Source organism: Geotrypetes seraphini, chromosome 8 (assembly GCF_902459505.1).
Source record: "Geotrypetes seraphini chromosome 8, aGeoSer1.1, whole genome shotgun sequence".
Taxonomy (NCBI): Eukaryota; Metazoa; Chordata; class Amphibia; order Gymnophiona; family Dermophiidae; genus Geotrypetes; species Geotrypetes seraphini.
In genome coordinates this window covers 117,579,856-117,605,810 of record NC_047091.1, presented here as the reverse complement: position 1 = coordinate 117,605,810, position 25,955 = coordinate 117,579,856, and the positions used below count along the sequence as shown (strand labels likewise).

Below are 25,955 nucleotides of genomic sequence, written 5' to 3'. Positions count from 1 at the left end.
GGATCAGGTTGCTTGTATGTTTTTGGAGTATTTGGCTGGCAGCATATTGTCATTTCGAAGAATAAGTAGTGCATCCTTAAACTTTTAAGTACTGTTTGTTTTTTGTTTCATCTCTTCTGCTTGACTGTCCCATAGACTTACCATTTTGTGAAAAAGTGTGCTCCCTTCATATGGTTAATGTATGATGCCTGACACTTATGAGATATAAATGTGTGTGTGGTTCTAAAATACTGTTTCCTTGGTTTCCTTGGGGGAGTGAGGAGACCTCCAGTAAAGAAAAGGAGTCTTTACTTTCTCTTTCTGCCTTACAGAATGGGCAGAACAATTGACTGAAATGGGACGTGGTAAGCACTTCATTGGAGACTTCCTACCACCTGATGAGCTGGAACGGTTCATGGAGACATTCAAGGCACTGAAGGTACGTATGCTTGCACTGCTGTAGAACAGCACTGATAGCTGTGTTAAATGCCCGTCTCTCTGTACTGATCAGATGAGAACACTTGTGATGCTTATACCCTGAAAATATACCTTTTTGCACTAACTGAAACTGCATGCATTTGTCAGCACTTCTAAATAAAAAGAGATCAATTTCACTAAAATTTTCCTACTTTTTGTCTGTGTTGGGGACAGTTTGTTTCAATCCCCATTGCCTTTGTGCTTCAGCCATTTCTAGATAATAGAGAATAATGTGGGAACAGGAAAGATTGTTGCCGATTTACCACAGAAACAAGACACTCTGCAGAAACTGTAAAAAGCCTTGCTCCTACGGTTAAAAAAAAATTGCATCCAGGTCGGACTCGGCATCTCCTCCCATCTCCCCTCACGCCTGTTGTACCTGAAGGAGCCAACCACACCATAATGAAGAATCTTCAGAGGTCGAGGCCTTCCTTCTGCCCAGTCCCTCAATGTAACTTCCAGATTTGCAGTCTCGGCAGAAGGAAGGCTTTGAAGCAGGAATTTGAAGATTTTTCATCATGGCGTGGCTGGCTGGCTCCTTCAGGGCAAGGGGAACTCAGGAGGACCGTGGGGGGGATGCCGCTGTACCTGCAGGAGGGGGCTGCTAGAATCGCGGAGGGGGGATTCTGCTGTTGTGAACTGTTGGGGGGAATGCTGGATGGCTGGTTGGTTCCAGAGCTGATGGGTCCTGGGGGGAGGGGCAGGTGCTTGCTGACTGGCTCTTTCCAGAGCTGGAGCTGAAGTGAAGGCCGGTGCTGGATCTGGGGGGAGGGGGGCTGAAGGGAAGAGGAATCCATGGGAGGAGTCCTGAGGTAAGGGAGTGAGGTGCTAGACCTGCAGGGAGGAGGAGAGAAAAGGGGAGGGAAAGAGATGCTGAACCAAGGGGATGAAGGAACAGAGTAAAATATTTTACACAGTGGACAGAGGGAGGAAGGGAGGGAGGGAGAAAAGTGGACGGAGGGAAAAAAGAGGGCGAGGGACACATTGATGTAAGGGAGTAAGAAAGGGGAGAAGCTGGTCACAGGGAGATATACGAAAAAAAGGTGAGATGGTGGGCATGGATGGGAACACAAAAGGGGAATTGCATGGGGATGGTATGTGAACTAGTGTTGCCCGATTCAGGAAAAAAAATTTTTGATTCAATTCAGCCTATTGAATCGATTATTCGATTCGATATTCCTGCCCAAGTGGGTGTTTTTTTCAAACAACTTGGTGGGTTTATTTTATAGCCTCTTCACCCCCTTTGCCCTCTCCTACCCACACTGGCGCTGTGGTGTAAACAAAAAAGACTTTTACTCTCTGTTAAATCCTAGCTCATGTTTGCGATCTAACACCAACTCTGGCAGGATACACATTTCAAATCTGACATATTGTAATCACAAAACAGAAAATTATATTATTTTTTTTATCTTTTGTTGTCTGGTCATTATTCAAATCTTGTTAGTCCCAGGCTCTGGTTGTCTTCTGATAACTCGCTTGCCAGGATCTCCTTCTTCTTTCTCCATGCTAACCATCCATTTTCCATCTCTGTCCTCCCCTTCCGTTTCCCTTTCCTCCCCCGGAGGTCTGGCATCTTCCCTTTTTTTCATCTCCATCCACGCAACTGCAGTGATGGACCCCACCAATCTCAAATCTACCATCTCTCCTTTTCTCAACTACTCTTTCATCCAGCATCTCTCCCTCCTTCCCCGGTGTAACATTTCTTCTTTCCTCCTTTCTGCCTTCCCATCCATCTTGCCTCTCCATGAATCCAATACTTTCTGCCTCCTGCATACTTTCTCTCTGTCCTTGCCTCTTCCTCGAGTGGCAACCCTCCTTCCCACCCCCATAACCCAACATGCTCTCTCCCCATGCACCATCTCACCTTCCCCTCCAGTGTGTAGCATCTTTCCTTTCCCTCCCTTTCTGCCAGGTCCAGTAGCACTTCTTCTCCCTTCCTTTTATCTCCCCCCCTGTCCAGCAGTACCCCTTCTCCCTTCCCTGCTCCCCCTGTCTAGCAGTACCCCTTCTCCCTTCCCTGCTCCCCCCTGTCTAGCAGTACCCCTTCTCCCTTCCCTGCTCCCCCCTGTCCAGCAGTACTCCTTCTCCCTTCCTCCCTCCCTGTACTTCTAGACCAGGGCCTCCCGCTCTTACCGCAGCCTGCAGAGGGGATCGCTGGTGCTCTACGTGATCCTTGCAGGCTGCCACCATCCTCAGAAGCGATCCTGCCACCATTCCCTCTGATGCGATCCTGCCCCTGATGTCAGAGGTGGGGCGGGACTACGTCAGAGTGAATGTGCTTCTGAGGAAGGTGGTAGCCTGCAAAGATCACGTAGAGCACCAGCGATTCTCTCTGCAGGCTGCGGTAAGAGCGGGAGGCCCTGGGGGAAGCCAGAGGATGCAGCAAAGAGCGCCAAAGCATGGAACAAGGTAAAACCAGGATTTCTGCAGCTCTTCCCAACTGACCCTCGCACCTTAAGCAGGAGCAGCAGGCAAGCATTTGCAGCGCTGCCGCTCCTTCTTTAGGAAGGCACGGGGAGGAGAGTCAGTCATCAAATCAGTCAGGCCGATTTAAAAAAAAAAAAAATCAAATCGTTTTGAATCGATTCACCCGAAGTGAATCAAATCAGAAATCAGGCAGCACTAATGTGGACACAGTGGGGTAGTGCCAGAAATTGGGAGGGTGTATGGACACAGAGAAGATGGCTAGACATGAGGGAGAATAGGAACACAGAAGAGAGATGCTGGACTTAGAGGGGTATAGGGATACAGAGGAATGACCCTGGACATAGGAGGAGGGGATAGGGACACAGAATGGTGATGAAGGCAGGGAGATGGGCACAAGAAAATACTAGAAAGGGAAGTATAGGAGACAGAGAATGGAGATGCTGAAATGGGGGGGAAAACATACACAGAGATGGAAGATGGATGGTGAGCATGGGGAAAGAGGAAATGTCAAATGGTCAGGAGACCCTGGTGAGTGAGTTAAGAGTAGACAGAAGGAAACAAAAACCAGAGCCTGAAACCAATGTGATTTGAAGAATTAAATGACTAGACAACAAGAGATAGAAAAAATAATTTTCTATTTTGTGATTAGAATATATCAGATTTGAAATGTGTATCCTGCCAGAGCTGGTGTTAGATATAACTGGAAACCACAAAGCCCACTAACAGGCCGTGTTTCTTTAGCTTCCAGCTGGCTTGGAGTAGAGAATGACACGGGGAAAAAATATGTCCCCAACACCGTCCCCTTCACTGCCCTGTCCCCACCATCCCCTTCACCGCCCCGTCCCCGCAGCATCCATACAAGCCTCAGTACTGCAATATTTAGCTTATTCCTTCCTTATAAATCAAAGTTCTGGCGGCTGAAGAGATGTTCAGCTGGCAGGCTTTTTTTATAAATTTTTATCAACATAACTAATATACTACTTTATCTTAAAGTAATATACTACTTTATCCTAAGGCAAAAAAAAAAAAAGAAACTAGAGCATTTTTTTCTACCTTTGTTGTCTGGTTTCTGTTTGCTCTGTTGCTGTGCCTCTCCCTTCACTCCCCCCCCAATTGGTCTGGCACCCATTTTCTTCCCTCCGCTCCCCCATAGCCTGGCATCTCTGTCTTCTTCCCTTCCTGCGTCTTCTCTCCACTCTCTCTTCCCCATTTCCCTTCAGCGTCTTCTCCCCACTTCCTCCACTCCACCTTCCTCAGGTTCCTTCAGCATCTGTTTTTCTCCACCCCACCTTTCTTCCCTTTCTCCCTCCCTGCCCCTTACCTTCGCAGCAGGCAATTTCTAAATATGTTTCTTACCAGCAGCCGGAGCATTGAATTTGCGTGTGGCTGTAGGAAAGGTTGTCTCTGATGCAACTTCCGGTTGTGTCAGAGATGACCTTTACGGCAGCCATGAGTGATTTCAATGCTCCGGCTGCTGGTAAGAAGCACATTTAGAGAAATTCCCTGCCGCGAAGGTAAGGCAGGGAGGGAGATGCTCAGGAGGCAACGGCGATCAGGATGGAGGGAGATGCTTGGGTGGCGATTGGTCGGCAGCTATCAGTATGGAGGTAGGGAGTGCGATCGGTAACCGCGCGCGTTCCCTCCCTTCACTGCGGAGACAAGGCTATTCACCGCTCCACGGGGTGGTGAATGGCCTTCTCCCCGTATCCGTAGCGACCACTTCTTTTCTATCCCCCGTTTCAACAGGTTACCCGAGGGTAACACCCACTGTCATTCTCTAGCTTAGAGCTCTCTGGCTAAGGGGCATTTGCCCTAGTTGCACTCCCCTAACACTATTCCTGCCATCTGTGACTGAAGGATTCTGTTAGCATGATTTTTCTATGTAGCATTCTGAAGTAATTTGGCTTGTTCAGTTTTCTCGATAGTGGAGGGGATATTTATGAGGAGGAGTGGAGAGAGGGTTTTTGTTGATCTTTGTTCTATATTATTTGTGCTTTATAAAATGGCAATTGTGAAGAATATTGTTTTTATATACTTTATTAAAATGATTTCAATATAAAATCATAACTATTTTAGGCTTGTAGGAATGGGGATATGGCTCACAGGGACAAAGTTTGCCCTGTGTCATTCTCTGCTAGATAGTTCCACCCTACTTGCTAGATTGCATAGTGCATTATCAGCTATCTGTAACTGCTGAGGGAGTGGGGTGTCTAAAGTGTCCTTGTTCATATTCATGGAGCATGTGTATCTGTTTTCCCTGTCTAGTCATGTCTCTTATATTGCACTCTGGCCAAGGATACTGTATGCCGCTGCCACCACCCCTTCCCATCACCCTAAATATGACCAGTGAGTGAGTCTTTATGGAGATGTAGGTTAGGGCATGGATTTTGTCCTTTTTTTTACATATTTTTTATACCATTTTCTCTTATTACAGGAGGGTCGGGAACCAGATTACTCTGAATACAAGGAGTTCAAACTGACCGTGGAAAATATTGGCTATCAGATGTTGATGAAGATGGGTTGGAAGGAAGGCGACGGGCTGGGCTCTGATGGACAGGGAATTAAAACTCCTGTTAACAAGTAGGAAACTCATATCTTTCTAACTCTAAAGACCCTACCTCCACGAGTCTTGTTCCCATTACTATGGGAAAGCCATTGTGTGATTTACATACGAGAGGCGTTCAGTAATTTATTGACCTGAGTGTGAAAGAAAGTAGCAAGCATGTTGAAACAAGTCTGTGCATGTTGCGACATGTCTTAAGGTTACTCATGCACAGTTACAGTTCAGTGCAAGTCAAACATTCCAGGAGATGGGATGTCAGGAGAGTCCTTGTGCGTATCAAGTAAGAAACTACCGTATTTTCACGCATATAATGCGCGCGTTATACGTGTTTTTACAAACCGTGCATACCCTTGCGCGGTATACGCGTGAGCGCGTTGTACAAATTTTTTTTTACATAGTTCCCCCCCCGACGTCCGATTCACCCCCCGCAGGACCGTTCGCACGCACCCCCACCCCGAAGGACCCCCGACTCCCCGACACGATCGGGGCAAGAGGGAGCTCAAGCCCTCTTGCCCTAGCCAACCGCGGCACCTCCGACACGATCGAGGCAAGAGGGAGCTCAAGTGTTTAGTGGAGTAATAGAAGACATCCTCACCACAGTTGAAGTAGATTTGGACCAGATATACTACCAGATCGACAAACTTAAAAGTGACAAATCCCCTGGACCGGATGGAATTCACCCGAGAGTCTTAAAGGAATTGAAGGTTGAAATCGGAGAGTTATTGCAAAAACTCGCCAATCTGACAATCAGAACTGGACAGATACCAGATGACTGGAAGATAGCGAACGTCACGCCAATTTTCAAAAAGGGATCAAGAGGAGAACCGGGCAACTACAGACCTGTGAGCCTTACGTCTGTCCCTGGAAAGATGGTTGAAGCACTGATCAAGGATAGCATAGTCCGGCACTTAGATATACACGAATTGCTGAAACCCAGTCAACATGGGTTCAGGAAAGGGAAATCATGTTTAACGAATTTGCTTCAATTTTTTGAGACCGTGAACAAGCAAATTGATAGTGGAATGCCGGTAGACATAATATATTTGGACTTCCAGAAGGCATTCGACAAAGTTCCGCATGAAAGACTTCTCAGGAAACTACAATGCCATGGAATAGAGGGAGATATACACAGGTGGATAGGCAAATGGCTGGAAAACAGGAAGCAGAGAGTGGGCATAAATGGGAAGTTCTCAGACTGGGAGAAAGTGACTAGTGGTGTGCCCCAGGGCTCGGTACTTGGGCCGATCCTATTTAACATTTATATCAATGACCTTGAAGACGGAATATCCAGTGAGATCATTAAGTTTGCAGACGACACAAAGCTATGCCGGACAATCAGAACGCAGAAAGATAGCGAAGAACTCCAGAGCGACTTGTATCAGTTAGAGAAATGGGCAGAGCAATGGCAGATGAAGTTCAACGTGGAGAAATGCAAAGTAATGCATTTAGGCAGTAAGAATAAGGAACACGAGTATAGAATGTCAGGAGCAACTCTGGGTAAGAGCGAACAAGAAAGGGACCTGGGTGTACTGATAGATAGGACCCTGAAGCCGTCGGCACAATGTGCGGCAGCGGCAAAGAAAGCGAACAGAATGTTAGGAATGATAAAGAAAGGAATCACGAGCAGATCGGAGAAAGTCATAATGCCGCTTTATAGAGCAATGGTCAGACCACACTTGGAATACTGTGTCCAACATTGGTCTCCCAAACTAAAGAGGGATATAAAACTGCTGGAGAGGGTGCAGAGACGAGCAACGAAGCTAATAAGAGGTATGGAGAACTTGGAATATGAGGAACGACTCAAGAAACTAGGACTGTTCTCCCTTGAGAAGAGGAGGCTGCGAGGGGACATGATAGAGACGTTCAAAATACTGAAAGACATCGATAAAATAGAGCAGAAAAACAAATTATTTACACTGTCCAACGTGACACGGACAAGAGGACATGGTTTAAAGCTAAGGGGGGACAAGTCCAGGACAAATGTCAGGAGGTTCTGCTTTACGCAGCGAGTGGTGAACGCCTGGAATGCTCTTCCACAGGAGGTTATTAAGGAATCCACTGTGCTAGGATTCAAAGGCAAATTAGATGCACATCTCCTTATGAGAGGCATAGAGGGATATGGGTGGTAAAACTACATCAGGTGTATACCTGACTGGGCCTCCGCGTGTGCGGATCGCCGGACTCGATGGACCATGGGTCTGATCCGGAGATGGCAGTTCTTATGTTCTTATGTTAAGCCCTCTTGCCCCTCCGACTCCCCGACACGATCGAGGCAAAAAGGAGCCCAAGCCCTCTTGCCCCGCCGATTCCCCAACTCCCCGACAATATCGGGCCAGGAGGGAGACCAAGTCCTCCTGGCCCTGGCGATCCCCCCCCCCCCGCTAGTTGTTCGGGCTAGGAGGGAGCCCAAACCCTCCTGGCCACGGCGACCCCCTACCCCCACCCCGCACTACATTACGGGCAGGAGGGATCCCAGGCCCTCCTGCCCTCGACGCAAACCCCCCCTCCCCCCAACGACCGCCCCACCCAAGAACTTCCGACCGCCCCCCCAGCCGACCCGCGACCCCCCTGGCCGACCCCCACGACACCCCCACCCCCCTTCCCCGTACCTTTCTGTAGTTGGCCGGACAGACGGGAGCCAAACCCGCCTGTCCGGCAGACAGCCAACGACGGAATGAGGCCGGATTGGCCCATCCGTCCCAAAGCTCCGGCTACTGGTGGGGCCTAAGGCGCCTGGGCCAATCAGAATAGGCCCGGGAGCCTTAGGTCCCTCCTGGGGGTGGGGCCTGAGTCACATGGGCCCAACCCGACCATGTGCCTCAGGCCCCACCCCCAGGAGAGTCCTAAGGCTCCCGGGCCTATTCTGATTGGTCCAGGTGCCTTAGGCCCCACCAGTAGGCGGAGCTTTGGGACGGATGGGCCAATCCGGCCTCATTCCGTCGTTGGCTGCCTGCCGGACAGGCGGGTTTGGCTCCCGTCTGTCCGGCCAACTACAGAAAGGTACGGGGAAGGGGGGTGGGGGTGTCGTGGGGGTCGGCCAGGGGGGTCGCGGGTCGGCTGGGGGGGGCGGGCGGAGGTTCTTGGGGGGACGGTGGTTGGGGGGGGGGGGGTTTGCGTCGAGGGCAGGAGGGCCGGGGATCCCTCCTGCCCGTAATGTAGTGCGGGGGGGGGGTAGGGGGTCGCCGTGGCCAGGAGGGTTTGGGCTCCCTCCTGGCCCGAACAACTAGCGGGGGGGGGGTCGCCAGGGCCAGGAGGACTTGGGCTCCCTCCTGGCCCGATATTGTCGGGGAGTTGGGGAGTCGGCGGGGCAAGAGGGCTTGGGCTCCCTTTTGCCCCGATCGTGTCGGGGGGGCAAGAGGGCTTGAGCTCCCTCTTGCCCCAATCGTGTCGGGGGTGCCGCGGTTGGCTGGGGCAAGAGGGCTTGAGCTCCCTCTTGCCCCAATCGTGTCGGGGGTGCCGCGGTTGGCTGGGGCAAGAGGGCTTGAGCTCCCTCTTGCCCCGATCGTGTCGGGGAGTCGGCAGGGCAAGAGGGGAAGCAGCAGGACACCGGTAGGAGCATCTACATGATGGGGGGGGGGGGGGCGGGAGGCTGTGGGGGTGCGAGCGGTCCTTCAGGGTGGGGGTGCGTGCGAGCAGTCCTTCGGGGTGGGGGTGCGAGCGGTCCTGCGGGGGGGATGAATCGGACGTCGGGGGGGCATCAGGCTTTCAGGGTGGGGACAGGACTTCAAGGGGGAGAGGAGAGTCGGGGCGGGTGAAAGAAGAGTCGGGGCGGGCGACTGGAGAGTCGGGCAGCATGTGCGGTATACGGGTGTGCGCGGTATACAAAAATTTCTGTACATAATGTTGTGTTTTCCGCGCGCTATACCCGTGTGCGCGTTTTACACGGGTGCGCGTTATCTACGTGAAAATACGGTACTAGATTTGGAGCACCATTTGATAATAAAATTTCTCACAAAAGAAGGGAAAAAGTCAAAGGAAGGATCCATGAATGCATGACTGCAGCTTATGGTGCTGTTTATTATGCCCCATCATCCTACTAAGTAAAATTTTGGAGCAAGCAGTTTAAGTGGGATAGAGAGTACATTGAAGGTGACCTTCACACTGGACAGCCTAAGGAAGCAACTTCCACAGAAATGTGCAAGAAAGTCAAGGATTTAATTTTGTTAGACAGACAAATTAAGGTTTCCCAAATAGCTGAAGAAATGAGCATCTCGACAGGTACAGTTTGGAAAATAATTCATGAAAAGTTGGGCATGTCCAAGATTAGTGCAAGATGGGTTTCAAGAATGCTGACACCATGTCAGAAGGCCACAATGCTCTAGTGCTGTCAGGAGAACTTGAAGATGCTCTGTAAAGACCAAGTTAATTTTTTTTCGTTTGGTGACTGGAGATGAGACTTGGGTCTTAACATAAAGATCCTGAATCCAAAATGGAGTCAATGCAGTGGAAGCACAAGTCATCCTCCACCCCAAAAAAATTCAAGACCAGAAAAATCTGCAAGCAAAGTCATGGCAACTGTCTTCTGGGATGATGAAGGAATTTTGCTTCTGAAGTTCATGCCACATAAGACAACCATAACCAGGGAGAGTTACACCAACACAATGATCACTTTGCAGGAGTCAATGAAGGAGAAAAGATGAGAAAAACTCACAGTGGGCATGCTGCTTCACGACAATGTACTGATGCACATGTCACAACAATCACAGGCTGCCATCTGAGAATGTGAGTTTCACCAGCTGAATCATCCACCCTATAGTCCTGACCTGGCTCCCTCTGATTATTTCCTGTTCAGAGTTTTGAAGAAACCTCTCTGTGGCCAGCAGTTTTCAAGTGATGAAGATGTCAAGGAAACTGTGACATCCTGGTTTGAAAGGCCAAACAGAAGAATTCTTTTCAAAGGTGTTAGTCATTGCAGGAAAAGTGGATGAAGTGTATGGAGCTATCTGGGGTCTATATTGAAAAATAATAACAGAACTTCTTATTTTTCAATATAGACCCCCGATAGCTCCATACACTTCATCCACTTTTCCTGCAATGACTAACACCTTTGAAAAGAATTCTTCTGTTTGGCCTTTCAAACCAGGGTGTCACAGCTTCATTGACATCTTCCTACTGAGGTTGATAAGTTATTTAATGCCCCTCATACTGTAAAGTGGGAGACTGTCTAGCTAGAGATCCTTGATTTTCTAAACTAAATGTGTTTTCCCTTGATAGAAAGTAAAGCCTTTATTCATGAGAGGAGGCATTTTATTATATTGTATTTAAGTTCCACCTTTGCTCTTTCTCTTGAATTTAAACTCACATATAGGATTATAGTTTTTGCAGGAATATCAGGGGACTGTGGAATGGTAAGTCAACAAAGATCATGTTTAAAGAGCACTGCCTTCAATCACTGGTAAGGAAGCCTTCACAATCCTAGAAGAGGGCGGGTGTTAATGCCATCATGCAAGGACAGTACCTCATGGCCACCAGGTCAAGTGGTAGCTGTTGTCTTTACCTCCTAGATAGAGGATTGTCATGCACTAACTTACTTTGACTCAGGATAGGGTTTAGGGAAAAGAGAATAAAAATGAGAGGATAGAGGAATGTTTTTCTGCAGGTTGAGGCCCCTGTATTCTTTGCAAGTATCAAATAAGCTGAAAGCCCCAAAGAGCAGTCAGAGGAGAAAGCACAAGCTATAAATTTGCATATGTTCTCCCAAAGTAGGACTACAGTGGAACCGCGGTTTGCGAGTGTTTTAACACTTAGCAAACTTTTGTCTCGCAAACCGAGCACCACCCCGATAAACAAGCTCTCAGCTATGGTGGCCCAGGGGTGAGTACCTGCCTGTGGATGCTGCAGCACTTTCAGCGTGGTGGCTTCCTTCCCTAGGGGTCCCCGTGTGGCTGCCCTCCCACTTCAGCCGATGCCTCTGCTGTCTGTCAGCGCCTCCCGATCCAAGCCGGCTGCCATCCTGTGCGAGCATGCGCACGACCTCTCCTCTCCTGAGCCAAGCCAGCTGCTGCCCCGACAACACGCTCACCACGTACAAGCACGCAGGATGTCCGCTGAGGTCTATAAGATAAATAAGCTAAGTAAGAATCTATGAGAATGCCAGAACTTACTTTCAATATTCTCTCTTTCTAGCAGGTGGATGTTCATAACCTGTTCAGCTCTAGATTGATACTTACTTTTGGCCTATCCCTTAGGTTCAGTGAGCATTAGAGTGTAAGAATCCTTAGGAGAATACTAGGGCACATCTGGTGGTTGCCAGGACCACTCCCACTCTGCTGCTGCTGTCCTTGTTGGATTAGGAGAAATAACCCACAAATCTCCTCAAAGCTTGTTCTGTTGATACACCAAGCATATTTGCTGAAAACACTACTGGTTTCCCAGGCCTCCTTTGTCCCTAGGGGCTTCTATGGGTCAACTAAAAGAGCATGCTTGGAGTCCCACAGGGAGCTTGATGAGGTTTCACTCTCTGATAATGGCACAGAAGACCATTTCTTGGGGGCCTGTTGCCACTTGCTGCCAGATCTGTTGGAGGAAATAGAACACCCTCTAGAGGACAAGGTGATCCCACAGCTGCTTAGCTCTTCAAGAAAGATAAGTTGTCTTCTCTGGTTTCTAGGACGTAAGGTGTTTAATATTTTTTCACCTGATCCTCTCTCTTCAGAAGTTACCTCACATCCTATGACGTCAAGTATGATGAAGCCTCTTAAGATTTTCCTTATCTACACAGTAATAAGGGTTCTTATCTTGGCTCAATGGGATTTTCCTGAGGTGGGACTGCAGGTTTCAAAACCTATGTCTCATCTGTACCCCCTCTCCCTTTGGAGGAGTTGGAATCATTGTGGCTCCTTAAGGTTACCAGAAAGACTACACTACCCATGGAGGGCAGTACAGCCCTTGAGCATGTCCAGGACAGAAAGTTGGAGGCCTCCATAAAGCTGTCCATTGAAGTGACAGCTTTATGCCTGCGGGTCATGGTTTGGGGTTCTTATATGGCCAGTTCTTGTTTGAATTGGGTTTAGAAGGATTTCCTTTCCTGAGGAGTTAATTCAGTCAATACCATCATTGGAGCTGACTTTGGCCTATTTGGCTGACTTGTATGACCTTCTGAGAGTCTCTTCCTCAGGCATTAAGTGTTGCAAAACTCCCTTTTCACAGCAAACTCTTTTTTGGGGGCAGGATTTGGAAAAGATTGTGAAATATCTAGGTGATACCAAAGGCCAGACCTGCCAGAAGATAAGCCAAAAGCTTTGTTCTGCTTTTAGGACACAAGACAGTACAGACCAGGAAAATTAAATTCCTTTCAGAGGCCCCATTTCCAGCAGAAGCAGCCATCCTTTTGGAGAAACAATTGCTTCCACCTCCACTTCTTGGGCAGCCCCAGCCACCCGCACTTCCCAGTGATGGCCTCAGTCCATTCCTCGGCGCTCAATATCAAGGGATGGCTGCTGTCTCTTTCTGGAGTAATGGACCAAGTTTACTTCAGACCAGTTGATGGTGGACGTGGTCAGAGAAGGTTGCAAGCTGAAATTTGGTCGTTCTCTGTCAGATTATCTGGAAAGTCTATGCAAAGCCCCTGCCAAAATGGTTGTGGTTTGGTTTACTCTCAGCAACTTTGTGCACTTGGGTGCTGTGCAAGAAGTGCCTCCCTTGGAAACTGGACAGGGCTACTGTTTCATTTATTTCATTGTGCCTAAGAAAGGTGGTTCCTGTCATTTCATGCCCAATCTCAAGTATGTCAACAGGACTCTTAGTCGGGCAGTTCTACATAGAGATTTTGTGGTCCTTCATCTTGTTCATAGAGCCCAGAGAATTCCTCACCTCTCTGGACCTCGGAGGTATATTCCAATTTGGCCACTTCATCAGAGTTTCCACTACTTCTTCATGTTAGGGGAGCACTTCAGTTTTAAACCATGCCCGTTGGGCTCGCAACAGCTCCCAGAACCTTCTCCAAGATGACTGCAATGGTTGTGGCCTTTCTTTGGTAAGATGGTGTTCGGGTCTTTCCTTACCTGGACAATTGGCTGATCAGTGCCTCTTCTGCTTGGGGAGCATGCAGTCAACAGAGTTGTTAATCTCCTGCACTTGCTTGGGTGAAGAGTCACCTTGCCAAGAGTTATTTGACTCTAAATCTTTCAAGTATCTCCGGGTGATCTTCGATACTCAGGTGGGAAATATTTCCTTCCAGAGGTTTGCCAGCTGAAAACCTACTCTCCCAATGGGCATGATGTTACATGCAAGTGTACTCCATGGACTCTACCTTGGACATTCTGCCATGGGCGCAATTCCACATGAGGACTCTGCCGCTTTTGCTTCTGGGTTGTTGGTCTCCTTTGTTGGGTGATTATCTGGTTTGATTCCCATGGACTGCTGAAGCCAAATTCAGCTTTAAGTGGTGGCTGAACATGGGCAATTTGAAGACTGGAGTGTCCTTAGTGACACCAGATTGTATGGTGGTCACCATGGATGCCAGTCTGGGGTTTGGGGAGCCTACTGTTGTTGCCAGACAGTCCAGGGTCTTTTGTTGCAAGAAGAAGCAGTGTGATCCATCAACTGCCTGGAGCTGTGGGCAGTTTGGTATGCCCTATAAGCCCTTGTGCATGTTATGAGGCCAGGCAGTTTGGATCCTTTCTGACAATGCAATGGCATACATCAATATGAGGGGGCACAAAGAGTGCTTCCCTGGTTCAGAAATATCCTTCCTCCTCTAGTTGGTGAAGGTTCACCTTGCCCTGCTGTCTGCAGTACACATAGTGGGAGAGCTGAACGTTCAGGCAGATTTTCTCAACCAGAACTTGTTGAATCTGGGGGAGTGGAGCTCTCCTGGGATGCCTTTCTTCAGATTATGAACTGGTGGGGAGTACCGGTGTTGGATTTGATGGCCTTGAGGATCAGTGCCAAAGTCCCCAGATTCTTCAGCCAAAGGAAGAAAAGTGGCACAGAGATTTAGATGGCTGTCTTTGGCGTTAGCCAGCTGGCACAATCATTTGTCTTTCTACCGTGACCAATGGTTGGCCGGGTTCTTAGCCATATCTCTCATCTTGGAGTCTTAACCTGGTGCTCCGAGCCTTCCAGAGTTTCATTGAACCTTGGATTGGCTCACTTTAAAGAATCTTACATTGAAGACTGTCTTTCTGTTAGCCCTTACATCAGCCTGGCAGGTTGGTGTTGCAGGCACTCTTGTGTCGAGACCGTTCCTATGGTTTATGGAGGCAGCGGTTATGCTCAAGACAGTACCATCCTTTGTTCCTAAGGTGATCTTAGGTATTCCATTTAAACCAGCTGGTTTCCCTCCCTCTCTTCTTTCTGGTACTTGTCATTCTGATGACACTGGATTGGCCCAGAAGACTGTGGTATGTGGACCTGATAAGTTGACAGCCCCCTTCAGTTGTTAGGCCAGAGGGGTCTGTTGATCAGGTAATTACATTACTCCAGGCAAAGAATTGGTTGATCTTGGTGGCTTATACGAGAGTTTGGAGAACTTTCGAGGCCTGGTGTGCTTCCAGAGGGATAGTACCATCTTTGGCTCACATTCTGTCATTTTTGCAGGATGGCCTAAACCTTGAGTTCACTGAAAGCTTAGGTGGCAGCCTTAGCATGCTTTTGGGGATGTGTTCAGAAGTCTTTTTTAGTGGGCCCATCAAGACATTGTTCAGTTTCTTTTGGGGGAGGTAACCATTTGCATTTCTCCCAGACAGTCCATCTATCTATCTTGGAGTTTTAACTTGGTTCTCCAAGCTTTCCAGAGAGATCCATTTGAGCCCTTGGATTGTTTCACTTTAAAGGATCTTACATTGAAGATTGTCTGTCTTTCTGGTAGCCATTACTTCAGCCTAGCATGTCTGAGACAGGGGCCTTGATCAGGACAGTTCCATCCTTTCTTCCTAAGGTAGTCTCAGTATTCCATTTAAACCAGCTGATTTCCATCTCTCCCTTCTTTCTGCCAGGACGACTACCAGAGGAATTGCATTCTCTGTGCTGTTTGGATGTACACAAAATTATTGTCCGGTACTTAGAAGTCACTAATGAGTTCTGGCACTCTGATCATCTTTTCCTGTTTTTCTTTGGCTACAATAAAGGTAATCTGTCAATGCATGAGCACTGATTGGCTCAGGCTCTGACAGGAAAATAAAGCAGCTCTCAGACCTGTCACCATCCCCGATTCCTTATAAATGTAGTGGTACGACTAGACGCTGCTTTTGGGTCCTCCATGCTAGAAGCAGGCTTATCTACACCACCTTGGATTTGGGTTACTGCTTTGGTATGTCCCGCTGGTTTAAGACTCGTATGCCTTTTGCACAAGAAGGGAAAATTAGATTCTTAACCTCGATAATCTTCTTTCTAGTAGAAAGACATATGTCTTGAAGGCCTGCCTTGTCAGATTTCAATTAGCCTGCTTACTGTCTCAGATAAGTAGTTATTTCCAGATGCTTGACTTTCTCCTATTTATTATAATTTCTTTATTCATTTTTTCATATTACAACAAGTGTATCAGAAAAATTTATATGATCTTATAAATACACACTTGATTTACCTTCATGACCACTTTAAGTACAACATATCATATTTATATACATATTTTATAATGTTCTAAATAATATGTAATTCATTTAATATGTATGACCAATATAAATAAAATAAACCCCCCTCCCAATCCCTCCCTACCTATTTCAGAAAATCTAACCTAATCCTTTAAAATTTATTAATTAATTCATACATATTGTGAGATAAATAAAATAATACCCACCCACATCCTCATTTAACAAATATCTTATTATGGGAAAATGTTATTAATCATTACAAAAATCTGTTAATGGCCTCCAAATCTTCTGAAATTTACCAAAGTAACCTTTCTGTGTTGCTATTGTGCGCTCCATTTTATATATATGGCATACCGAATTCCACCAAAAGTTATAACTTAATCTGTCATAATTTTTCCAGTTACATGTTATTTGTTGAATTGCTACTCCAGTTAATATGAATAAAAGTTTATTATTATGTGACGAAATTTGACTTTTTGCTCTCATTGTTCTACCAAATAAAATAGTATCATAAGTCAAGGCTACTGGATTGTCCATCATCCTATTTATTTGAGGCCAAATTGATTTCCAAAATAATAATATATATGGACAATAGAATAAAAGATGATCTAATGTCCCAGCCTCAAGATGACAGTGCCAACATTTATTAGACTTAGAGCTATCTAATTTTTGTAAACAAACAGGGGTCCAAAAAGCTCTATGCAAAAGAAAAAACCATGTTTGTCTCATAGATGCTGATACTGTACATCTTATCCTCCAAGACCAAAGTTGTGGCCATTGAGATGCATTAATTTGATGCTTAATCTCAATGCTCCAAATGTCTCTAATACCATGTTTTGTTTTTTATTTACAAATCCAGAAATTCATTTATACCACATTGCAGTCTGGTGACCAGTAGAAGCCACCTGAAAGCATAAGAATTCTAGGCTATGATAATTGTTAAGATTTTTCCATTCAGGGAACCCTGCCTGAATGGCCTTCTTTAATTGCAACCATCTAAAATATTGTGATTTATTTAGACCAAATTTATGTTGCAATTGTGAAAAGTCAAGCAGTTTACCATTAATTATTACATCCTCTAAAGTACGTATCCCTGCCAACATCCAATGCTTCCAAATGATTTTAAAACCGCCTATTTTGATCTTGGGGTTTAACCAAATTGTTTGAGTTGTTGATTTATTTATTGGAATAGGAGTCAGACTACTTATATACCTTAAAGTTTTCCAGGTATCAACAAATATTTTATGATCTTTATATAACCTTGGCATTTTGATACTAACAACATGACCAAGACGCAATGGAAACATAAGTCTCCACTCTAACCAGAACCAATCTGGAATATCGTCAATGGGCTCTGGGAGGATCCAATACATACCTTGTCGCAAAATATAGGCCTGATGGTACCTATAAAAATTTGGAAAATTTACCCCACCCTCCACAATAAAGCAATTCTAGGAATTTTTCCCAGCCAAATAAAATTGGTTAGGACCCTATTTACTTTTTTATAAAAAGATCCCTGAAAAAAAATAGGTACCATACCCATTTGGTAACAAACTACAGGTAAAATCATCATTTTAACAGTTTGTACTCTCCCCCACCAAGATAAATGTAAAGGATTCCATTGCTCACACATTTCTGTTACCTTTTGTAATAAACTTTTTTCATTAATTTTCATTGTATCATCCACTGTTTTTGCAATCCAAATTCCTAAGTATTTTATACAGTCTTCCTTCCAAATGGAAGAAAATGGATCAAATAAACCTTTTGTACAATGTACATTTAGTGGAAGAACTTCTAATTTATTCCAATTTATCTTGTAACCGGAAAATTTTCCAAATTTCTCAATTAACTCAAGCAAACATGGAATGGTTCTTTCTGGATTCCTCAAATAAAGCAAGATATCATCCGCATATGCCAATACTTTATATTCTCTATCTGAACGGGGAATACCTTGTATCTCCTTCACCTGCTGAATAGCTAACAACAAGGGTTCCAAAACAATATCAAAAAGCAAAGGAGATAGTGGACAACCTTGTCTAACTCCTCTCTGCAAATTAAAACGTTCTGAAAATGTATTATTAATATATAATCTAGCAGCAGGGGAGCTATACAATTTTTAATTATTTGTATAAATCCTGAACTTATACCAAACCAGTCCATTGCCTGATACATGAATGACCATTCCACTCGATCAAAGGCCTTCTCTGCATCCAAAGAAACAGAAAAAGCCGGATCTTTCATGGCTTTTGTCAAATATAACATATGAAATGCCAATCTAGTATTATGAGAAGAATGTCTTTGAGCAACGAATCCTGTTTGATGCATACCTATAATGAAAGGGAGAGCTTTAGCCAATCTTAAAGCTAATGTCTTAGCTAAAAGTTTACCATCTACATTGATTAAGGAAATAGGCCTATAATTTGAAACCAAAGTGGGATATTTATTTGGCTTGGGCAAAACTATGGTTAAAGATTCTGCCATAGTGCCTGTAATACAACCCTTAGTTAGTTGAGTCTGATATAAATTTAATAAATAAGGCAATAGGGTATGTTGAAAAGATTTATAAAACTCCACCGTATATCCATCACCACCTGGAGCGGATCCAACTCTAAGGGATTTCAAAGCTATTCCTAATTCTTTTAGTGATATTGGCTCTTCTAAACTTCTTTTTATATACTCGGGAACCTTAGGACCCTCTAATACTTTCAAAATCTCTAAACCATCTTTTTCTTTATCTAAATAAGTCTCAGAAGAATAAAGAGATCTATAAAATTGTAAAAACTGTTTTAAAATAGATTCATTTTGAATGTGCATATCACCAAGTTCATCTTTAATGGCAACTATTTTTGTCTTTCTTTTTTTAGCTTTTAAATAATTTGCCAATATTCTTCCCGACTTATTTGAGTTTCCATAATATAAAGCTTGCTGAGAAAATAAATCTTTCCTAATCAATTTAGATGAAATCTCATGAAATTTTCCTTTAAATTTTAAAAGTTCTTGTTGCGTAGAATAAGCCCATTTTTCTATTAGTTTTGATTCCAAAATTTTAATTTCTTTTTCTAAATCAGAAAACTGCTTCTTAATCTGTTTTTTAAGATGAGCCGAATAAGAAATGATTGACCTCTCATGGTCACCTTAAAGGCATCCCATAAAGTTTCCATAGAAACTTCATCTGTATCATTGAGTTGAAAGTAATCCTTTATTTTTACTAACATAATTTCACAAAAATTTGGTTTAGCAAGCAATGTATTATCAAATCTCCACACAGGTCTATTTATATCTTGTTCAACGCCTTTAAGTTCAATCCACACTCCACCATGGTCTGATAAAATAATTGGATCTATGGCAGCCTGTGTAACTTGATGTACTAATTGATTTGAAACAAAAATGTAATCTATTCTAGAAAAAGATTTATGAACATGAGAACAGAAAGAAAATTCCCGGCCATCAAAATGAAGTATACGCCAAATATCTTTCAAATCACAAGATTGTACAAAATTATCTAATCCCAAAGATTTTATAAATCTTTTAGGATTTTTATCCAAAAGAGGATCCATGACAGCATTGAAATCCCCAGCTACTACCAAATTAGATGTAGCCAGTGGAAGAATCAGTTGTTGTAGAGTCTTAAAATATTCTGGTTGATTCAAATTAGGGGCATACACATTAAAAAGCGCCAATTTAGTATTTCCCATGCTCATTTCCACATGTATCCATCTTCCATGAGAATCCGATGCCTTAAATTTAAAGGAGGCAGAACATTTCTTATTCACCAAAATAGCAACACCAGCCTTTTTCCCAACAGCCGATGAGAAAAAACAATGTTTAACCCACCCACCCTCCAGCTTTTGAGATTCTATATTGGACAGGTGAGTCTCTTGTATGCAGCAAATATCCGCATTCTGCTGTTTTAAAAATAACAATGCTTTTTTCCTTTTTATCGGATGATTAAGACCATTAACATTCAAAGACAATATCTTGATATCCATTAGATAATCTCATCACTTGTTCTATCAAAAATTAAACTGAGTATTGAATAATAAGTCAATTTCCCAAATAACAAGATTTGCATGGACCCCCCACTTAATACCCCACCCTTCATTATCCAATCCCCTCCCTTTCCCTCCCCTCCATCCCCAATTAAATACGAAAACTTGGAAACGCAAGTAAGATCAGATATAAATAACTCCTCACAAGCTAATATCTCAGATTTAAACAGCTATCATTAAATTTATATATGATATAAATAAAATCATACATATAGTCTATCAAGAAACTAAATATCCACCCCTGTTTCTTTGTTATAATATAGATTAAGAGAAAAAATGTATATAATAAATAAAAGAATATAGCCTGAATTGACAAGTTCAATTAATCTAATATACTAAATCCCAATTCATATAATTGCTCATAAGCTTTGGAAAGATTTTATCTGAATTCCTCAAATTATAAAAATACTTAAACCCAATTAAATCAATTTATAGTTTGATTACAATAAACCAAAGATCTACTCCCATTTTACATTAAAGCAGACTTTTAGAAATTCAGGAACAATTAATATTTCATATCAATTAGCAACTAAATATAATAAATGACATCCAAATATATACTCTTATTGAATGATTATATATTATATAATCCTAAAAATAAAGTCCTTAAAATCTTGAACATTCCAATAAAATTAAATAAATATAAAGAAAGTTTTGTATGTAATCCTGTTTACTCTATAATATCATTGTGCTGCAGTTACATAGAATTAAAATTATAATATCATAGCAATATCATTTTCCTCATATGTTACCTCTAATCTTAGAAGTATATAACAAATGCTTAAATAAAACAAAGGATTAAGATACCCATATTGTACCTATATCTTTATAAACTTTTCCAAAATTTATATTGCATTAAACCAGATATCCTAATCAAATCCAAAGTTCAAAGCAGTTCTTCATCTACAACAGCATATAATTAAATCTAAATGAGTATAAATTTAATTTCATTACTGGATCTATTATTATGTTGTAAAACTTTCCAGTAGAAATATATCCTATATTTAATCAATATTATACTCTATCAGCAATCTTTTTTTTTTTTTAAACAAGTAAAGATCTACCTGATGACCATATAGTATCAATGAAATATCAAACTTCATCAGCTTATTACATAAAGGATTTTAGTCATCTGTTTTACTATTAGGAAACCATTGAAGAAAGTAGCTGCTTAACCTATAATGAACTTTTATCCTCAAAAAATCAAGCACAGCATATAACAACCCTGAAAAGGTTATTCCCATAACTAAAAAAAAAACAGACCACCATTTTATATTTTCTCTTGCCCCTTACTCATCCACAAAACCATTCACTGACCAAAAGGAAACATGCAATTAACTATGAACTTTACTGTATACAGACCACTCTTCGCGCAGATATCAATTGAAAAACAGCTCCGTGCCATTATATTACCAAAGATCTTCTTATCCACAAAATTACGTTCTTCATATGTAATAAATGTTATTTAAACTTTTATCTTTTCATTTAAAAAAGAATAAATTTTAAAAACTTAAGTCCAGAAGTCCATACGGTGAAGTACAATGTCCCATGTCTTTCCGTTCTAGAAAACACGTCACTGTTTTTTATTGCTCTCTTCCTACGCACTGCACGTCAGAGTTAGCCAATCAAATCCATCTTAGTGTGTATTCATTGGTTGAGCATTGAGATCTCACGTTTCCAGTCAAAAAAGCATCAAACCCATTCAAGAATTGTGACAGTTGTAAACCAATATGTCATGACGTGTCTTTCATCTCTGACAGTATTAGAATTTGTTCAGTAAGCTTATATTCTCGTGCCATTCGTGGTCCGTTACAGTTAAAAAAAAAAAAAACCCAAAGACACAAACAATCCTGTTATATTCCAATTGGTAAATTAGTATTAGTATAAAAATTATTTTCCTATATCATAAGCACAAAGAGCTAGTAAATTGTAAATAGCAATTTGCAATATTTGACTTTTCAAAAATATTTCCACTAGGAAGACATTGGCTGTTCAAGTTCCTCTAAATACTCCTGCAACTTTATAGGGTCAGTGAAATTCTGAGTTTTATTTGCCAAAGTAACCTTCATTACTGCCGGGTATAACAGTCCATATCTTGCCCCCAGTGCTCTCAATTTTTGACGTAAAGCTAAGAACTGTTTCCTTTTAAATGCAGTTTCTTTAGCAAAATCAGGCACGATGTGTATTCTTGTATCCTGACATTTGAGGCTCCGATTTTCTTTGGCAAGCTGACAAATTTCTACAACGTGCTGGTATCTTAACAGCTTAAAAATTAAAGTTCTTGGACCTTTTTGAGATAGTGCTTTTTGGTCAGTATCCTGTGTGCTCTTTCGATTTCAAGAGGGATTTTTGATTTAATTGGCAAGACTTTTAGGCAGGAATCTTTCCAAGAAAGAGATAGGATCATTTTTTCCACACCTTCCGGCATCCCAATGATTCTTAAATTATTTCTTCTTTCACGATTCAAGCAATCTTCAAGATCCTTTTTAACAGCTTCCATTTCCTTCCATACCAATTTGTTCTGTTTCATTTCAGTTTGAATTTGTTCCGTTTTTTCTTCCAAAAAATTTACTTTATTATCAGTTAAATCTGCTCTCTTAGTGAGGATTTCTACATCATCACTCACTTTTTGTAGTTTTTTTGAGATTTCATAACAATCTCTTTAATCTGCCGCAATTCAGTTATAATATCCAGATTTTCTTCTGCCGGCAACGGAATTTTAGAAGGAGTTGCTGGTTCCGGCTTTGACCGTTTGTTACTGCTCATGCCCAATCCTCCAGCACTCACATCATTCTTGTTTTGCTTTCCTGAAGCCATTTCCGATGAAAATAGATGTTGTATCTTGCCAATTTACAATTTTTGATAGCTTATTTTTAATAAATAGAGCTTGTTACCACGGAGTTAATGGACTACCCGACCATTTAGTTGCGGGTCCAAGCCACACCCCTCGACTTTCTCCTATTTAAACAGGTTTAGATAACTCTATTGCAAAAAAACAATGAATCTGTGAGAACTACATAAGTGTTGGTGCTGGTTGCACTCAGGTAGCGGCTTGTTCAGGTCCACATTGTTTTATGTTATGTTCCTATTGGTATTGGATTCTTTAATTGTAATCCATTTAGGAGCAGACTTGTCTGTGTCAGGGAGTTCCCTGTGCTCCTCCTTTTTATTTCTTTTACAGTTGTTGTCAAATACTTGGTACGAACCGAGAAGCTAAAGCACAGCCCAGTGATACAGGAAAAATATAGATGATGCCTTCTACACAACTCATTATTAGAAATGAATAACCCAGTGGTTCAAGACTTATTTGCCTTTCTACTAGAAAAAAGATTATTAAGGTAAGATCCTAATCTTCCCTTAGGCTTTTACATCTATGTTCATGCTGCATTGGTGAATTTTGCAATTAAGAGCAGCAACACATAAGTAAGTGTTACTTATATTAACTTTAATCAGCAGAGATGAACCAGTTTCCTCCTCTGTTGGCCTTTCTGGGCCTGCTCTCTTTTGAACCTGTTCTGGTGATCTGAGCCAAGTGGTGTAGCATTTGCTTCCTAGAGGTCCCTATTTCAATATTGTTGTTCTTTTTAGGGGATTGACAGCTGTGGATGGAGCAGGGTTTGGTATTGATCGTCCAGCTGAACTGTCCAAACATGATGATGAGTATGAAGCTTTTCGAAAGAGGATGATGCTGGCTTACAGATTCCGACCTAACCCCTTGGTAAGTGAGACTGGGAGTTTTACAGATGCAACTTTTTCCACGATGATTTTAGTACTTCTAAAAACATCAGTCCCATCAGTGAAAAGGTATAACAAGGATTTATGCATATTAGTGAGGGAAAGTGATGTACATTGTAGCATCTCTGCCTGGAAGGAGTTTCAGTACAGTGGTCCCGAGTCTTGGTGCTGAAAAGCTGTTCCTATTCTTATTCCATATCAGTGATACTCACTTTGAGCCTCGGGTACTTCATGAATATCTCCACAACTGTAATAGAAAAGTAAGTTTAAGTAGGGTTACCATATGTCAGGATTTATCCGGACATGTCCTCTTTTTAGAGGACTGTCCAGGTGTCAGGACAGTTTTCTGAACTGGAGGGAGTTTGTCTGGGTTTTGGGCTCACTTCCTCCAGCCCCCACCCTGGAGTTGAGTATGGCTCTCCCCTGTCCCCCACTTACCTCCTCTGGCACTGTAATTTAAATCTTTGAGCAGCTGGAAGCTTCAGCAATGTGAGCCTGCTGCCTTTGGCCTGCCCCAAGAGCCTCTCTACAGCGTCCCACCTACGCAGGAACAGGAAGTCACTACAGAGAGAAGGCTTCCAGGGCAGACTGAAGGCAGCAGGCCAATTTTGTAAAATCTAAATTATACTGCCGGAGGAGGTAAGTGGGGGACAGGGGAGAGCCATGCTTGACTCTGGGGTGGGGACTAGAGAAAGAGAGACTGCGCTGGAGAGAGGTTAAGAGAGAGCATCCTTGGGGGGGGGAATGTTGGTTGTAAGGAGAGAGAGGAGGGGGGTTGGAAGAGGAGAGAGAAAGAGAAGCATCCACAGGAGAAAGGGGTCGAAAGACAGAGAGAGAAGTGCATGTAGGGGAGGAAGGGGTTGGAAGGAGAAAGAAATAAGCAATTACAGGAGGAGGTTTGAAGGGGGGAGAGAGCAGCACCCTTAGGGAGAGAGGAGGTTGGAAGGAGAGAGAGAGAGAGAAGCACCCACAGGGGGATTGGAAGGAGAGAGAGCAAGAAAGCAACTGTGTCAGAGCTTGGAAAGAGAAAATGAAAGAAGCACCCACTGGAGGGCTTGGAAGGAGAGAGAGAGAGAAAGAAGCATCCACAAGAGAAGGAGACTTGGAAGGGGAGCGAGAAGCACTAAAACAGCTAAATGAGGACCAATGAAATGAGTGAAGTGTGGGGGCAGGGTGGGGTCATGTGTCCTTTTTTTTTTTTTTTTAACTTTACAATTATGCTAACTAAGTTTAAGCCTTCATTGAATGGAGCTGAAACTCAAATTTTAAGATTTAGAAGGGACGATCAGACTCTAGGGTCTGGCATTTTGAGACTTGTTTCTTGACTGCATTGTGTAACTGAGTTGCATAGCTTTGCATTGCTATGTTGTTGCACCCTCATAGTCAATCTCTTTGTACAGAAGGGCCTTTTGTTCTAGTGGACACATGAGCCTTTAGACTGCTCTGGCTAACAGGCTTTGGTTGTTTCTTGGTGTCCCCTGCAGTGCTCTAGTAGCCTAACTACTCATCCTAACTGAGTTGTGGTTTTGAAACTTACTGATTGATTTTTCTGTTCCCCTCCACAGAATAACCCAAGACGACCCTACTATTGATGGTGTTCAAAGGACGCAAAGAGAAACTTGTGCTTATTTTCAGCAGCATTGTAATTTTATTGTGAAACATTGTAAAAGTTGCATTCTATCATTTCTCTTGTGCATATCGCAATACAGGAGGAGAGTTCATGACAGCTCTCTGGCATGTTTCGCTTCGAATACTGTAAGCAGAAGATGAGTACAGATGTGGCTGTTACTCTCCAGTCACAGAGTTGTGTTCTACATGGGCGGGCATGGTTTGAGTTTGAGCCAAAAGAGGTGGGCCTACAAAACTTTGTTGTATAAACAGATATTTAACCAAAAATAAAAGGAAAGGAGGGAGTTAGAAATGGTGTGTTGTCTCTTGAGAGTTTGAAGATTCTTTATCCTCTGAGGCTGAAAATACCCTATGAAAACTTAAGTGTTGAGGATGCTGAACGTGTCCCATTGCTGCACTTATTAAGCAGTAGTATAGGCTCTGCTGTACTGCTTGTTAATCTGCAGTACAGTGTGCCATTGGTGGTCCTGTCACTTAGAGCAGTGCTTTACACTTGGCTACTCTGGTTTTCATAATATCCACAGTGAATATACCTGAGAGAGACTTGCAAACCCTACTTCTGTT

At 43.2% G+C, this 25,955-nt stretch overlaps 1 protein-coding gene across 1 annotated transcript in view; it reads left to right on the top strand.

Moving 5' to 3' along the window:
- The window catches only part of SUGP1 (SURP and G-patch domain containing 1), a 98,665-nt gene extending 72,982 nt beyond the window's left edge, over nt 1–25,683 (top strand). Inside the window, exons 11-14 of the mRNA XM_033954091.1 lie at nt 312–418; nt 5,318–5,463; nt 23,616–23,745; nt 25,328–25,683. Of these exons, the coding sequence (XP_033809982.1) occupies nt 312–418; nt 5,318–5,463; nt 23,616–23,745; nt 25,328–25,354 (410 nt within the window). The 3' untranslated portion in view covers nt 25,355–25,683. The remainder of the gene's footprint in view (nt 1–311; nt 419–5,317; nt 5,464–23,615; nt 23,746–25,327) is intronic.
- The last annotated feature ends 272 nt before the right edge of the window (nt 25,684–25,955 follow it).